The sequence below is a fragment of the Podarcis melisellensis genome, assembly GCF_964234715.1.
Source record: "Podarcis melisellensis genome assembly, chromosome: 10".
In the NCBI taxonomy this organism is placed as follows: Eukaryota; Metazoa; Chordata; class Lepidosauria; order Squamata; family Lacertidae; genus Podarcis; species Podarcis melisellensis.
The window spans coordinates 73,311,550-73,326,605 of NC_138542.1; the positions used below are offsets into that span (position 1 = coordinate 73,311,550).

Consider the following 15,056-nt stretch of genomic DNA (forward strand, 5'->3'; position numbering starts at 1 on the left):
GACAAGGTTAAGATCAATAAGGCCTTTAAGAACCATATTGTCAGAAAAGCAGTGTTCAATGTCTGGACAAAATATAAAGACTTATTGGAAAATAAAACTCCAAGGTGGCTTTCACCTTTGGAAGCTAAGGCCCGAAAAAGACCCAATATGGAAGCCTACTGGCCAAAATATTGGGAACTGCTAGAAAAAGATGGAAATAATTGGAAATTGCAGAGTATGGAGAAAATGAGGGATAAAGTGCGAGACTGGTTACACTACGCTCAGATTAAAGAAATTTTCAAAAGTGACAAAAAGTTAGGGTTCCAGGTGGAGAAATCGAAGTTGGAAACAGAATTGTTAGAACCTAAGACTAAGATACTTTCAAGAATGTATAACTTGCTGTTGAAATGGAATACACAAGACGAAATGGTTAAGTCGGCTATGATAAAATGGGCACAGGATATTGGGCATAACATTATGTTTGAAGATTGGGAAAGGTTGTGGACCACTGGGCTGAACTTTACTGCATGTAATGCTTTGAAGGAAAATGTAATGAAAATGATATACAGATGGTACATGACCCCAGTAAAACTTGCCAAAATATACCATTTGTCTGATAACAAATGCTGGAAATGTAAAGAAAATGAAGGAACATTCTTTCACCTCTGGTGGACCTGCCCTAAAGTGAAGACCTTCTGGGAAATGATATATAATGAGTTGAAAAAGGTATTTAAGTATACCTTCACTAAGAAACCAGAGGCCTTTCTTCTGGGTATTGTCGACCAGAAGGTGTTAAAGAAGGATAGAACATTCTTTATGTATGCAACAACAGCAGCAAGGATACTTCTCGCTAAGAACTGGAAAACTCAAGATCTACCCACACTGGAAGAATGGCAGATGCAACTGATGGACTATATGCAGCTGGCGGAGATGACTGGCAGAATTCGAGACCTGGGAGAAGAAAGGACCGAAGAAGATTGGAAGAAATTTAAGATTTACCTACAGAAATATTGTGATTTAGTGGAATGTTAAGAAGGATGCTTGGTTATAAATAATTGGCCATCACTAAACTGGATCAGAATTTGATGATAAGCGAGATTAAGAGAAACAATATCTGTAGGAGAACTATTATATTGTAATTAAATGAGTGGTTATAAAATTGCAAATAAGATGATAATTTGCTTGAAAAAACTTATTAATGATGTAAGTGGGAGCGGGAGACGTGAGGAAGTCTAAAGATGTTATGAAATTTTGTAAAAACAAAGCAATGCTGTTTATTATTTTTGTATTTCCTTTATTAAAAACTCCAATAAATATTTATTTTTTAAAAAAAAGGAATGTAATCATGGGGAGGGGAAGGAGGAACCAGACAGGTGACAAGACCCTCAGGTTACCACCACAACTCCTCCTCCTTCAGAGAAGTCACACTTCTCTAAAGTTTCTCAGCCCTACTTACCTCACAGAGTGTTTGTTGGGGGGGAGGAAGGGAAAGGAGAATGTTAGCCACTTTGAGACTCCTTCGGGTAGTGATCAGGGACGCGGACTTATAAAAAATATTGGGGGGCCCCCGGGAAAGCTCATGAATAATAAATAAGCTCATGAATATGCAAATAAAGTGGCGCCGCCTCCTCGTGAGCGAATAGGGGAGAGCGTGCTGCGCCTATTAATCAGCTCCAAAGGAAATTGGGTGGAGCTTTTGCTCGGGAGGGAGGGCAGGAGGCATGCAGCCCGCCCCTCCCTGTGCATTTTGGGCTGGGGGAGGGGCGGCGATGGCGCTCTGCTGGAGGGGCGCCGGAGATTATTGGGGGGGCGGAGCCCCCCCAAACGAATTTTTGAGGGGGCTCGGGCCCCCTCAAGCCCCATGGAGTCGGCGCCTATGGTAGTGATAAAGCGGGATATGAAATCCAAACTCCTCCTCCTCTTCTTCTTCTTCTTCTCCTCCTCCTCCTCCTCCTCCTCCACCCTGAACCCCTCCTCTTTGTGATGTCTCAGTGATGTAGTCATGATGTAGTCTTGGGGGTGTAGCATGGGGGATTAGCAGCTAATAAAAGTTGGGGTCTTCTTTTCTTGGGGGCTTCCATCTTATTCCACCTGGTGGCAGGTGGGAGTCCTGTGGAGACAGTCTTCCATCAAGACCAAGCCGACTGGCTGCTCTTTTGCTCTCCTCTTCCTGGCTGGTCTCCTTGTTTCTGGTCCAAGGGATCCCTCAGATTTTGGAATCCGCTTCTGGCTCCAATTGTATCGGCTGCTTTGCTGAGCCTCTTGGCTGCTGTGCCTGGACGGGGCCTGTGTTCAGGGTCCTTGTCCTGGCCTTAGAAGTTGGGGTGGGGAGCTGGGATTTGGGGGAGTCGTTTAGCTGCCCCCCTCCATTCCTGGTTTGAACAGCACCAATACCTAAAACACGGAGGGATCTAAGCTCGTGGGGTGGGGGAGGGGAAGATGTTGCACTTGTGGGGGGGGGAACCCCTCTTTGCTGCTGGATCTCCGGGATCAGCCCCTCCCCCGCTCTCCTGATCCAGAAGGAAGAGGGGAGGGGGGAAACCTTCTTCCCGCCCCCTCAATCCTTTCCCTCCCTTCCCGGCACCTCCTTCTCTCACCCCGCACCCCCCACAACCCCAGATCCCGCCCCTTCTCTGCGCCGTAGCTCTAGGGCCGCGCGCTTTCGGAAAGGGGAGGAGGGGCGGCAGGTAAATCCCCCCACCCACCCACGTGGATGTTGCAGGAAAGGAAGGTAGGATCGGCAGCGAGGACAAAGAGGTAAAGGGGTCACGGGGGGGGGAGGGGAGAAGAGGACCCAGAGACCCCGCCAAGCACCTTCCGTGGGGCCTGGATCCCGGCACTCGTGCTGCCAAGGCGGCTTTCCTCGCAGGGGCGGAGATGGGGCGCCCACCCACGAGGACTCCCTGGCCCCCTTTTCCCCGCGCAGGCATCCCTGGGGCGCGGAGAGAAGCGGGCCAGGAAAGGGTTAAGGGGTGCGGGAGGCGCCTGGATAGAGACCCCCCTGTCCCTCCCCGGCTCGTCTTGAGGGGCATTAGGGCCGGAGAGATGGGTTGCGCCTGGCGAGGGGTGAGCCGGCCCAAGGGGGCGTCTGGGTGCAGTGGAGACTTCGGGAGAAAGAGAGGGGGTCATGGAAATGGGGGGAGAAGGGAGGAGGCACCGTCGGGTCAGGGAAGCGCAGCAATGGGGGGGGGGGGGAGAGAGGAAGACCAGTCTTTGGGGAGACATCTCCATCATGACGCCCACGATGAATCTCCGGAGGGGCTGCCTTGGCTTCTCCCTCCCACCCAGGAATTGGCCCCCCTTCAAGGCAACCAGAGAAGGATCACTGGAAAGTGGGGGGTCCAGTCCCCCCACCCTTCCTTCCTACAAGCTCCATCCTCTTCCCGCCCTGTCCCTGCCCTGTCCAGACGCAGTGATTCTGCCCAGTCCAACCATTCGTCCCCTGGAAAGGAGAGGAAATCCCGAGAGGAAGAGGGGAGGGGAGGGGCTTCTCAGAAGCGGCTCTTTGTTTCCCCAATCCCACCCAGGAAGCAGCCAGAAACCTTTTCCTCTCTCTCAGGCTTCCATCTTTATTGTCTTTTCCACTGAGGATGAGAATAATGTACACCTGTCATCAGAAACAGGTGCAGAGTCCATGGAATTGATCTCAGGGCTGATATAGAAGTTGCACCTCAAAAGGATTTCTGTTCCTCTTATTCTTTGTAGGAAATGTCAGAGTGACTGACAAGCTGAGATACAATCCTTCATCATCCAATGACAGCGACTGCATGAATCTTCCCAGTCAAAGGACCCATTTTCAGGATAGACAGTGCCTGTGGCTGGAGGCTCTACACACCAGGTGTGCCTGTGCAGGCCAAAGACTGCCAGTATTAGCACAGGTGAGGTGTGTGACCTTCCCAAATTTACAGACTGTATGTGAATGAGAGTTTGTGGGTGGGATTATAATTTACGGCAACCCTGTGATTTTCTCCATGCATAACATTTCGTGAGCTGATATTGCAGTACGAATTCCAAAATAACTACCAAAAAAAAAATCACATTTTTTTTCAATTCAAAATCCTTTATTAGGCATAGCACACCACACATTGATAAACAACATATACAAACTGTATAGAATATGGGTGCAGCAAACACAATTTATCCTAGTCCTATTCTTAACTCCCAGAAACTAATCAATGTACATGAATAATATAATACAATTTAATATGAAATAAAAATACAACACAGCAACATCACCTACCATTAGAAACCACTAAGTCTCTTTATCATGGCCCATTCTTTCATCATGGACAGCTCTCAAAAATTCAGCCACTATTAAAGTAACTTGATCATCGCCGTCCGCCAGCATGTCCTGGACCGTTGGTTGAGTACAAATCTGTTTTTTGAATTTTAGGGCCTCATATAATTGTATTCTGGCATAACTACCAAAATCACAGGAGAAGAATATATGCTCCAGAGTATCGAGTTCCCTTTTCCCGCACCTGCAGAGACGCTCAGACTCTGGGATAACTAAATATCTTCCTCTCACTACCACCGAGGGAAACATGTTGAATCTGGCCAACATAAACAGCCTATACGATTCATGATTGTTCAGATTTGTCATGTATCCCTTTTGGAAATCTCTACACAAAGGGAGATTTAAGTGAATGGGAGAGCAGGTGCTGTGCTTTGCAACCTCAAGCATGGCGAGAGCACTTTTTTCTGTGAGGGTCTTCCTAATAATTTCCCATGTATCTTTGGGATCAGAGATTTCAAAGTCAGTTAGAATGAGCCCTATAGAATCCAGTTTTCTCCTACATATCAGTGATAGATTGTAGATTGCACTATCACTTAAAAGATCGTAAAGTAGAGAATTAGGGGATAGGGCTCTATAATGGAGGAAGATCCAATATTTCAAGGTCCTCAGCCATGCTCTAACTGATAAAGGCAATATTCCCAGCTCACAACATATTGTTTCATATTTTACTGAGTTTGCAAGTCCTAATAATGACCTCAGAAGGGAAGCGTGAAATTTATCCAACCTCTTGAGGTCACCTGAAATCCACACTGGTGTGCCGTATAGAAGTTGGGCACAAAGTTTCATATCATTCACTTGCAATACAGCTGGGATGAATCTGTTTCCTACTGGAGAAAAAAAAATAGGATTTTATATGGTGGGCTGTCACTTTGGCCTTAGCTATAGCAGCACATATATGTGTATTCCAATTCATATTATTTTTGAATGTGATTCCCAGATAATTGAAGTGCTTAACTTCCTGTATTAGATGTCCATTAATTATACATCCTTTTGGGTTCCCCCTCTTTCTGAATTGCATAGTCTTTGTCTTATCATAATTAATTTTGAGATTATTAAGAGAGCAGTAGTTTGAGAAACTCTTAAATAATTTTTTTTAAACCCAAAACAGAGAGTGAAATAATTACAGCATCATCTGCATAAAGTAGTAGAGAGAGTGGGCAATTGTTTAAATAAGGAGTATGAGTGGTTGCGTTTTGAAGGAATAATGGTAGGTCAGATAAAAAAAGATTAAATAGGGTAGGGGCCAATATACAGCCTTGCCTAACTCCACGATTATTCAGAATAGGACCTGCAAGTCTACCATCTTTTGATACTTTAACATATATTTGGTTATTAGAATGTAAACTTTGAATCAGTGTAAGTAAATGTGGGTCAATACCAAGGTGTTCTAGTTTAGTCCATAGTTTGTTGCGGTCAACCGAATCAAAGGCACTTTTTAAATCCACAAATGCCACAAAGAGTTTCCGTTTATTTCTCATGACATACCGTATTTTTCCCTCTATAACACGCAGATTTTTTCTCCTAAAAAGTAAGGGGAAATGTCTGTGCGTGTTATAGAGCGAATGTGTGGTCCCTGGAGCCGTTTGTCCCAAGTGCATGGCAAAAATCAGGCAAAAATCATATTGTGCCGTCACGGAGGAGAGAAGGCTGCTGCTTTCCTGCATTTTGCCTCAGGGTCTTACTGCCCACCCCGTTCTGTTTCAGTTGCTGTTTGCTCAGACGGAAGAAAGAGCAGTGAAATCCCCTCCCCTCCAGGCAAGTAGAGAGGAAAGCAGAGCGTCCGCTCCGGTGCTGCTGCTGCTGCTGCTGCTGCGTCTAGGGACTCGGCAGGCAGCGGAAAACATGCAGATGAGAGAGAGAGAGAGGGATAGAGGGAGGGCTGGCTTGAGTGGGTGGGTGGACTTTTGCCTTCGTCCCCCCCCTTTAAACCCCTCTCCTGCATTCTTAGCCAGCTGCTTCTCCGCACACCCCTCCCGTGCTCCTTGTCCCTTCTATATTTTTCCTTCCCTCCCCACTTAAAACGTGGTTACAAAGCATGGATCCACATGGATCCTCAGGATCTTTGCATTGGGTCAGCCCAAATTCACCATCAGAGCACATAGCAATGATCTGATGCAAAAACAGGGCTGCAATGGTGCAAAAACGTGGTTACAAAGCATGGATCCACATGGATCCTCAGGATCTTTGCATTGGGTCACCTCAAATTCACCATCAGATCACATAGCATGTCCATGGCTACAGCCTGCCCCCCAAAAATCACGCACCCACTGTTGCCTGGGGCTGCAATGGTGCAAAAACGTGGTTACAAAGCATGGATCCACATGGATCCTCAGGATCTTTGCATTGGGTCAGCCCAAATTCACCATTAGAGCACATAGCATGTCCATGGCTACAGCCTGCCCCCCAAAAATCACACACCCACTGTTGCCTGGGGCTGCAATGGTGCAAAAAAGTGGTTACAAAGCATGGATCCACAGGGATTCTCAGGATTTTTGCATTGGGTCACCCCAAATTCACCATCAGATCACATGTCTGTGGCCACAGCATGAAGCACAAAAATGATACATCCACTGTTTCATTCAGAATGTTTTTTCCCTTGTTTTCCTCCTCTAAAAACGATGTGCGTGTTATGGTCAGGTGCGTGTTATAGAGCGAAAAATACGGTATTTATCCACAAGATGACTTAACACTAGACACTGGTCAAGAGTTGACGAGCCTGCCTTAAAACCAGCCTGCTCTTTACCAGGTAGGCCTTTTGTCAGTATCCATTCTTCCAATTTAATAAGCAGAGATTTGGCATAGATTTTGCTTATGCATGGTAGCAAACTTATAGGCCTGTAATTCTCTTGGCAATTCCTATCACCTTTTTTAAAAATCGGTACCACTATTGAGTTGTTCCACGACTTAGGTACAAGGGCTGATTGATAGAATTAAAAAGCGGCACAAGTTTAATGGCCCACCATTCTATATCTAATCTCAACAGGTCTATTGGGATGCCATCCATACCCGGTGATTTCCCTTGCTTAAACGAAAGGATTATCCTTTTCATCTCCTCAACAGTAATTTGAAATTTTAAAGAAACTTTAAAATTTTCCTTTTTACAAACTTGGTGATCATAAAAAACAGCAGTAAAATGTGAAATCCAAACCTCATCGCTTATATTAGGGAGCTCAGTGGTATCTTTTATTGAGAGAAGTGACCAAAAAGTTTTAGTATCTTTAATTTCTAATGCAGTAACCATTTTAGACCATTTGGCTAGTGCAAACTCAGATTTTTTTTCCCAGGAGTATGTTCTTAAAAGCATTTTTCATTTCAAAATAAGTCTTCCAGAGATCTTGAAAGTTGGTAATGTAGGCTTCTTTTAGACAAGTTCTAAGTTCTTTCTTATAGTTAATACAATCTTTATCAAACCAGTTATACTTATTTAAAGGTTTGTTGCTGGACTGAGAGTCTAAAAAAGAAGAAAATAATTCCTGGATAGTCTTATAGTAACAATCATTATCCTCCAAGGGCAGCAAATTTTGGTTAGCCACAGGTTCCGGAAGAACTGGGTTATTTTCAAATACTGCTAATAGATCCTCCCTATTTTTATCACTAATATAAATTCTTTTGGCATAAATAGTCTTATCAATAATAGGAGGTCTAATATCATTATTTCTAGGATTCCTGTACATCTCTAAAACTATTGGGAAATGGTCACTCTCTGAGCGAGGTACAACTGTAAAAGAGGCAATTTCATTTAACATTTCAACGGAAACTAGAGAATAGTCGATGACGCTCCTACCCCTTTTGGAGCTAAAAGTAAAATTTCCTGGAATATCCGGCCACATTGAGCCATTCAAAAATGAGAGGTTCAATTCTAAAACCAATTGTAGGAGTTTTCCTCCCGCTTTATTAATAATGATGTCCTTAGAATTCCTCCCTATTCTCAATGGAAGAGGGGCATCTTCAGCTAGATTTGAGCCATAGCGTTTATAGAGAGCTGTATTATTATCACATGATAATAATAATAATAATAATAATAATAGTACAGTGGTACCTCGGGTTAAGAACTGAATTCGTTCTGGAGGTCCATTCTTAACCTGAAACTGTTCTTAACCTGAAGCACCACTTTAGCTAATGGGGCCTCCTCCTGCCACTGTGTATTTCTGTTCTCATCCGTAGCTCTAGGGGGGGGGCGCTTTCAGAAAGGGGAGGAGGATGGGAAGAGGAGGATCCACACACCCCCGTGGATGTTGCAGGAAAGAAATGAGAATCAGGAGCGAGGACAAAGAGGTAAAGGGGCAGCGGGGGGCGGAGAGGGGGGGTGTAAGGACCCAGAGACCCCCGCCAGCTCCCCCAGGTGCCCTCCGTGGGGCCAGGATCCCGGCACTCTGGGTGCAGGGGGTGCCAAGGGCGGAGGTAGGAGGGGGCACCCCCGGGGCAAGGAAGCGCCCCCTTCAAGGTGACCAGAGAGGGATCCCTGGAAAGTGGGGGCTCCTGTCCCCCCACCCCTTTCTTTCCACCCTCGTGGGTGGGCGCCCCATCTCCACCCCTTCGCAGCACAATAATAGTTCAGTGGTACCTCGGGTTAAGAAGTGAATTCGTTCTGGAGGTCCGTTCTTTATCTGAAACTGTTCTTAACCTGGAGACCACTTTAGCTAATGGGGCCTCCTGCTGCCGCCGTGCAATTTCTGTTCTCATCCTGAAGCAAAGTTCTTAACAAAAGGTACTATTTCTGGGTTAGCAGAGTCTGTAAGCTGAAGCGCCTGTAATCCGAGGTACCACTCTAGACGTTATAGTATTCGTCTTTTCCCCCAGCCGCTCTGGGCAGCTTATAGTACATATAGGTAAAGGTAAAGGGACCCCTGACCATTAGGTCCAGTCGCGGACGACTCTGGGGTTGCGGCGCTCATCTCGCTTTACTAGCTGAGGAAGCCGGTGTGCAGCTTCCAGGTCATGTGGCCGGCAGGACTAAGCCGCTTCTGGCGAACCAGAGCACTGTACGGAAACGCCGTTTACCTTCCCGCCAGAGCGGTACCTATTTATCTACTTGCACTCTGATGTTCTTTTGAACTGCTAGGTGGGCAGGAGCAGGGACCGAGCAACGGGAGCTCACCCCGTCACGGGGATTCGAACCGCTGACCTTCTGATCGGCAAGCCCTAGGCTCTGTGGTTTAACCCACAGCGCCAACCGCGTCCCTACAGTACATATACAAGACAGTAAAACATCAAACATTAAAAACCTCCTGATACAGCTGTCTTCTAAATGTCAGATGGTTGCCTACCTCCTTGCCCTCGGAAGGGAGGGCATTCCATGGGGCAGGAGGCCCTCTGCCTGGTTCCCTGGAACTTCACTTCTAACAGCAAGGGAACCAGCAGAAGACCCTCAGAGGTGGACCTCCCTATCCGGACTGAGCGATGTGGGTGAAGATGCTCCTTCAGGTCCACAGGGCTGAGGTTGTTTATGGCTTTAGGTTGCAGATCTTGCTCCTCCATAATGATCGATGTATAGTTAGCAGAGTAGGAGAAAACACAGAGGCAGCAAAAAAAAATTCAGCTGAGAAATTTGTTACCGAAGACGGATAAGCATAAAAGGATCCCCAAAATAGCAAAAACTTAATTTACAGTAAAACCCTGACTTAGCATACCAAAACAGCACTCAAGTAAGAAACAGACAAACAGAGTTGAGTAATATCAGAATAGGAAGTGGGAGCAGGCGCATTTCAATACTGTAATTTATACTATACTATATATAGTTCAATGTCAGAGTAACCCTAGGACTAGATAACAAGCCTCCAGGGGGACGTGCCCCACCTGCCCTTCACGTTCCTCTTCCGCACGGGCAGAATCTGCCTTCTGGACTGTGGGATTCACGGTTGTTCTCCTCCTCTCCATCCACCAGGGCTTGCAGAATTCCCCAGCCCCCCAAGGATTTGAGACCCATCAGCTTTCCTCACCTGGTTTAGCCGGCCGGTGGAAGCCGTTGTTTGAACCCCTGTTGCATGCTGACAGCTTCTGGAAGCCACAGGTAGGAGCTGAGTGCAGGGTGGGCATGAAGGGTGGGGAAATGACCCCAGGAGGTGCAGGACATGTCCCCCACCAAAGGAACTACTGCTCCCCAACACCCCATGACATCTAGATTCAGGTAGGTAGCCGTGTTGGTTGGACATATTTGAAATACAAAATTAAAAAATAGCCCAGTAGGACCTTAGAGACCAACTAAGATTGTCCTGAGTATAAGCTTTCGTCTGCATGCACACTTCTTAAGATACACTGAAACAGATGTCACCAGACCCTTGTATATCGTGGGAGGGTGGGGTGGGGTTTTTCTCAGAAGGTACTCTTACTACCATCTCCCACTACCCATCACTATATGAAGAAGTGTGCATGCACACGAAAGCTTATACCTAGAAGAAACTTAGTTGATCCCTAAGGTGCTACTGGACTATTTTTGTTACTTTTTTTACTTCAACTGCGTCAGACCAATATGGCTACCTACCATTAAGTACAGTTATCTCCTTGCCTTGAATATCCTGCTTTTCAGTGCCAGATTAGGATAGTCCTCTGTCAGAAGACAAGCAGAGGATCAGGCAGCACATCATCATTATAAAGAACCATTGGGGTGGGTGTTTCCGCCTGGGATTTCCAAGTGCCAGCTGCTTTCCTTCTGCTTCTCCTGCTCTCTCCATGCAATGTGATGCATGTAGACAGAGGTCCATCTCCAAGAACAGGAGCTTCCCTGAGCACCCATTCAGCTGACCCCAAGCACCAAGCCTTGTCACTAGTTCTCTGACTGACCCAGACAACAGTCCCTGGAAGAGATGAAGGCCTGGGTCTCCCAAAATGGTCCATATGGACCTCCTGAGGTCAGTGGGACTGTGCAGGTGATTCATGAAGATCTAGAGGTGGAAACGGGGGCAAACACTTGATTTGAAAGGCATTCTCAGAGGACGGTATTCCAAGATCATGCTGTGTTATTAAAGATTATTGAGGATTATAATCAGGTTGCTGATGCATTGCTACCATTTGACATCATACCATTTTCATTTCCTAAAAATTGGGAAGATGGGGAGGACATGGGAGAATGTGGGAGATGTTGAAATAAGAGAAGGTGCTAATGGCGGTTGATGTGTCCTTTCCCCCCCCCCCCGTGTTCTCTTTCCTGAAACCCAAACAGCATTTCCTTTTTGCCCACTCTGAAAAAGGTGATGGAGAAGACAGAATTGCAGGGGACAAGGCACCTTTTGTTTCATTAGGAATAGCCATTAAAATGTGTGAAATGTGGAATCTGCTTCACTGAATGAGCACACAGTTCACATCAAGGAACACAAACAGGAAAGAACCCATTTAAAGGTATGGGGTGCGGAAAGAGCTTTAGTGATAGTGGAAACCTTAGGAAACATCAACAGACTCACACAGGAGAGAAACCATATGAATGTATTGAGTGTGGAAAGAGCTTTAGTGATAATGGAAACCTTAGGGAACATCAACGGACTCACACAGGGGAGAAACCACATAAATGTATGGAGTGTGGAAAGAGATTCCATTTTAGTGGAAAGCTGAGAAGACATCAACAGGCTCACATTGGTATGAAACGATTTAAATGTATGGATTGTGGAAAAAGTTTCAATCGGAGTGCACACCTTAGATCACATCAACGGAGTCACACAGGGGATCACCCACTTAAAGGTATGGAGTGCAGAAAGAGCTTCTGTTTGAATGCAAAACTTAGAACACACCAGCGGACTCACAGAGAGAGAAAACGTTTTACGTGCAGGGAGTGTGGGAAGAACTTCAGTCAGAGTGGAAACCTTAAATTGCACAAACGGACTCACACAGGGGAGAAAACATTTGAATGCCTGGATTGTGGAAAGAGATTCAGTCAGAGTGGACACCTTAGACAACATCAACGGACTCATACAGGGGAGAAACCATTTAAATGTATGGATTGTGGAAAGAGCTTTAGTGATAGTGGAAGCCTTAGAAGACATCAACGGACTCACACAGGGGAGAAACCATTTAAATGTATGGATTGTGGAAAGAGCTTTAGTGATAGTGGAAGCCTTAGAAGACATCAACGGACTCACACAGGGGAGAAACCATATGAATGTATGGAGTGTGGAAAGAGCTTCAGTCAGAGTGCAAACCTTAGATCACATCAACGGAGTCACACAGGGGAGAAACCATTTAAATGCATGGAGTGTGGAAAGGACTTCAGTAAGAGTGGAGCACTTAAAAAACATCAACAGACTCACACAGGGATGAAACCATATAAATGTATAGAATGTGGAAATAGCTTCAGTCAGAATGCAGAACTTAAAAGACATCAACGGACTCACACAGGGGAGAAACCATTTGAATGTTTGGAGTGTGGAAAGAGCTTCAGTCAGAGTGGATACCTTAGACAACATCAACGGGCTCACACAGGGGAGAAACCATATGAATGTATGGAGTGTGGAAAGAGCTTCAGTCAGAGTGCAAACCTTAGATCACATCAACGGAGTCACACAGGGGATAAACCATATGAATGTATTGAGTGTGGAAAGAGCTTTAGTGATAATGGAAACCTTAGGAAACATCAACGGACTCACACAGGGGAGAAACCATTTAAATGCATGGAGTGTGGAAAGAGCTTCAGTCAGAGTGGAGACCTTAGACAACATCAACGGACTCACACAGGGGAGAAACCATATAAATGTATGGAGTGTGGAAAGAGATTCCGTTTTAGTGTAAACCTGAGAAGACATCAACAGGCTCACATCGGTATGAAACGATTTAAAAGCATGCAGTGTGGAAAGGACTTCAGTAAGAGTGGAACACTTAAAAAACATCAACAGACTCACACAGGGATGAAACCATATAAATGTATAGAATGTGGAAATAGCTTCAGTCAGAATGCAGACCTTAAAAGACATCAACGGACTCACACAGGGGAGAAACCATATGAATGTATGGAGTGTGGAAAGAGCTTTAGTGATAGTGGAAGCCTTAGAAGACATCAACGGACTCACACAGGGGAGAAACCATATAAATGTATGGAGTGTGGAAAGAGCTTTAGTGATAGTGGAAACCTTAGATCACATCAACGGACTCACACAGGGGAGAAACCATATGAATGTATGGAGTGTGGAAAGAGCTTCAGTCAGAGTGCAAACCTTAGATCACATCAACGGAGTCACACAGGGGAGAAACCATTTAAATGCATGGAGTGTGGAAAGGACTTCAGTAAGAGTGGAACACTTAAAAAACATCAACAGACTCACACAGGGATGAAACCATATAAATGTATAGAATGTGGAAATAGCTTCAGTCAGAATGCAGACCTTAAAAGACATCAACGGATTCACACAGGGGAGAAACCATTTAAATGCATGGAGTGTGGAAAGAGCTTCACTCAGAGTGCAGACCTTAAAAAACATCAACGGACTCACACAGGGGAGAAACCATATGAATGTATGGAGTGTGGAAAGAGCTTTAGTGATAGTGGAAACCTTAGATCACATCAACGGACTCACACAGGGGAGAAACCATATGAATGTATGGAGTGTGGAAAGAGCTTCAGTCAGAGTGCAAACCTTAGATCACATCAACGGAGTCACACAGGGGAGAAACCATTTAAATGCATGGAGTGTGGAAAGAGATTCCGTTTTAGTGTAAACCTGAGAAGACATCAACAGGCTCACATCGGTATGAAACGATTTAAAAGCATGGAGTGTGGAAAGGACTTCAGTAAGAGTGGAACACTTAAAAAACATCAACAGACTCACACAGGGATGAAACCATATAAATGTATAGAATGTGGAAATAGCTTCAGTCAGAATGCAGACCTTAAAAGACATAAACGGACTCACACAGGGGAGAAACCATTTGAATGTTTGGAGTGTGGAAAGAGCTTCAGTCAGAGTGGATACCTTAGACAACATCAACGGAGTCACACAGGGGAGAAACCATATGAATGTATTGAGTGTGGAAAGAGCTTTAGTGATAATGGAAACCTTAGGAAACATCAACGGACTCACACAGGGGAGAAACCATTTAAATGCATGGAGTGTGGAAAGAGCTTCAGTCAGAGTGGAGACCTTAGATCACATCAATGGACTCACATGGGAGAAACCATTTAAATGCATGGAGTGTGGAAAGAGTTTTTGTGATAGTGGAAACCTTAGATCACATCAACAGACTCACACAGGGGAGAAACCATATGAATGTATGGAGTGTGGAAAGAGCTTCAGTCAGAGTGGAAGCCTTAGAAGACATCAACGGACTCACACAGGGGAGAAACCATTTGAATGTTTGGAGTGTGGAAAGCGCTTCAGTCAGAGTGCAAACCTTAGATCACATCAATGGACTCACATGGGAGAAAACATTTAAATGCATGGATTGTGGAAAGTATTTCAGTCAGAGTGCAAACCTTAGATCACATCAACGGAGTCACACAGGGGAGAAACCATTTAAATGCATGGAGTGTGGAAAGGACTTCAGTAAGAGTGGAACACTTAAAAAACATCAACAGATTCACACAGGGATGAAACCATATAAATGTATAGAATGTGGAAATAGCTTCACTCAGAGTGCAGACCTTAAAAAACATCAACGGACTCACACAGGGGAGAAACCATATGAATGCATGGAGTGTGGAAAGAGCTTCAGTCAGAGTGGAGAACTTAGATCACATCAACGGGCTCACACAGGGGAGAAACCATTTAAATGCATGGAGTGTGGAAAGAGTTTTTGTGATAGTGGAAACCTTAGATCACATCAACGGACTCACACAGGGGAGAAACCATATGAATGTATG

At 45.3% G+C, this 15,056-nt stretch overlaps 2 protein-coding genes across 8 annotated transcripts in view; one reads left to right on the forward strand and one right to left on the reverse strand.

The window, feature by feature from the left end:
* Window positions 1-14,751, forward strand: part of LOC309378577 (uncharacterized protein) — a 75,552-nt gene extending 60,801 nt beyond the window's left edge. For 2 of the 7 annotated variants that reach the window (XM_081926890.1, XM_081926892.1), the window contains exons 2-3: window positions 3,685-3,857; window positions 11,436-14,751. In XM_081926890.1, the coding sequence (XP_081783016.1) occupies window positions 11,614-14,379 (2,766 nt within the window). In that variant the 5' untranslated portion in view covers window positions 3,685-3,857; window positions 11,436-11,613 and the 3' untranslated portion in view covers window positions 14,380-14,751. Of the gene's footprint in view, window positions 1-2,613; window positions 2,737-2,810; window positions 3,046-3,684; window positions 3,863-10,338; window positions 10,404-11,435 lie in introns of those variants that run through there. The other 5 variants (XM_081926895.1, XM_081926893.1, XM_081926889.1 and 2 more) reach the window with 5 other exon arrangements.
* The window catches only part of LOC309378622 (uncharacterized protein), an 88,817-nt gene that overhangs the window by 42,017 nt on the left and 31,744 nt on the right, over window positions 1-15,056 (reverse strand). The gene's annotated exons all lie outside the window — the stretch shown is intronic.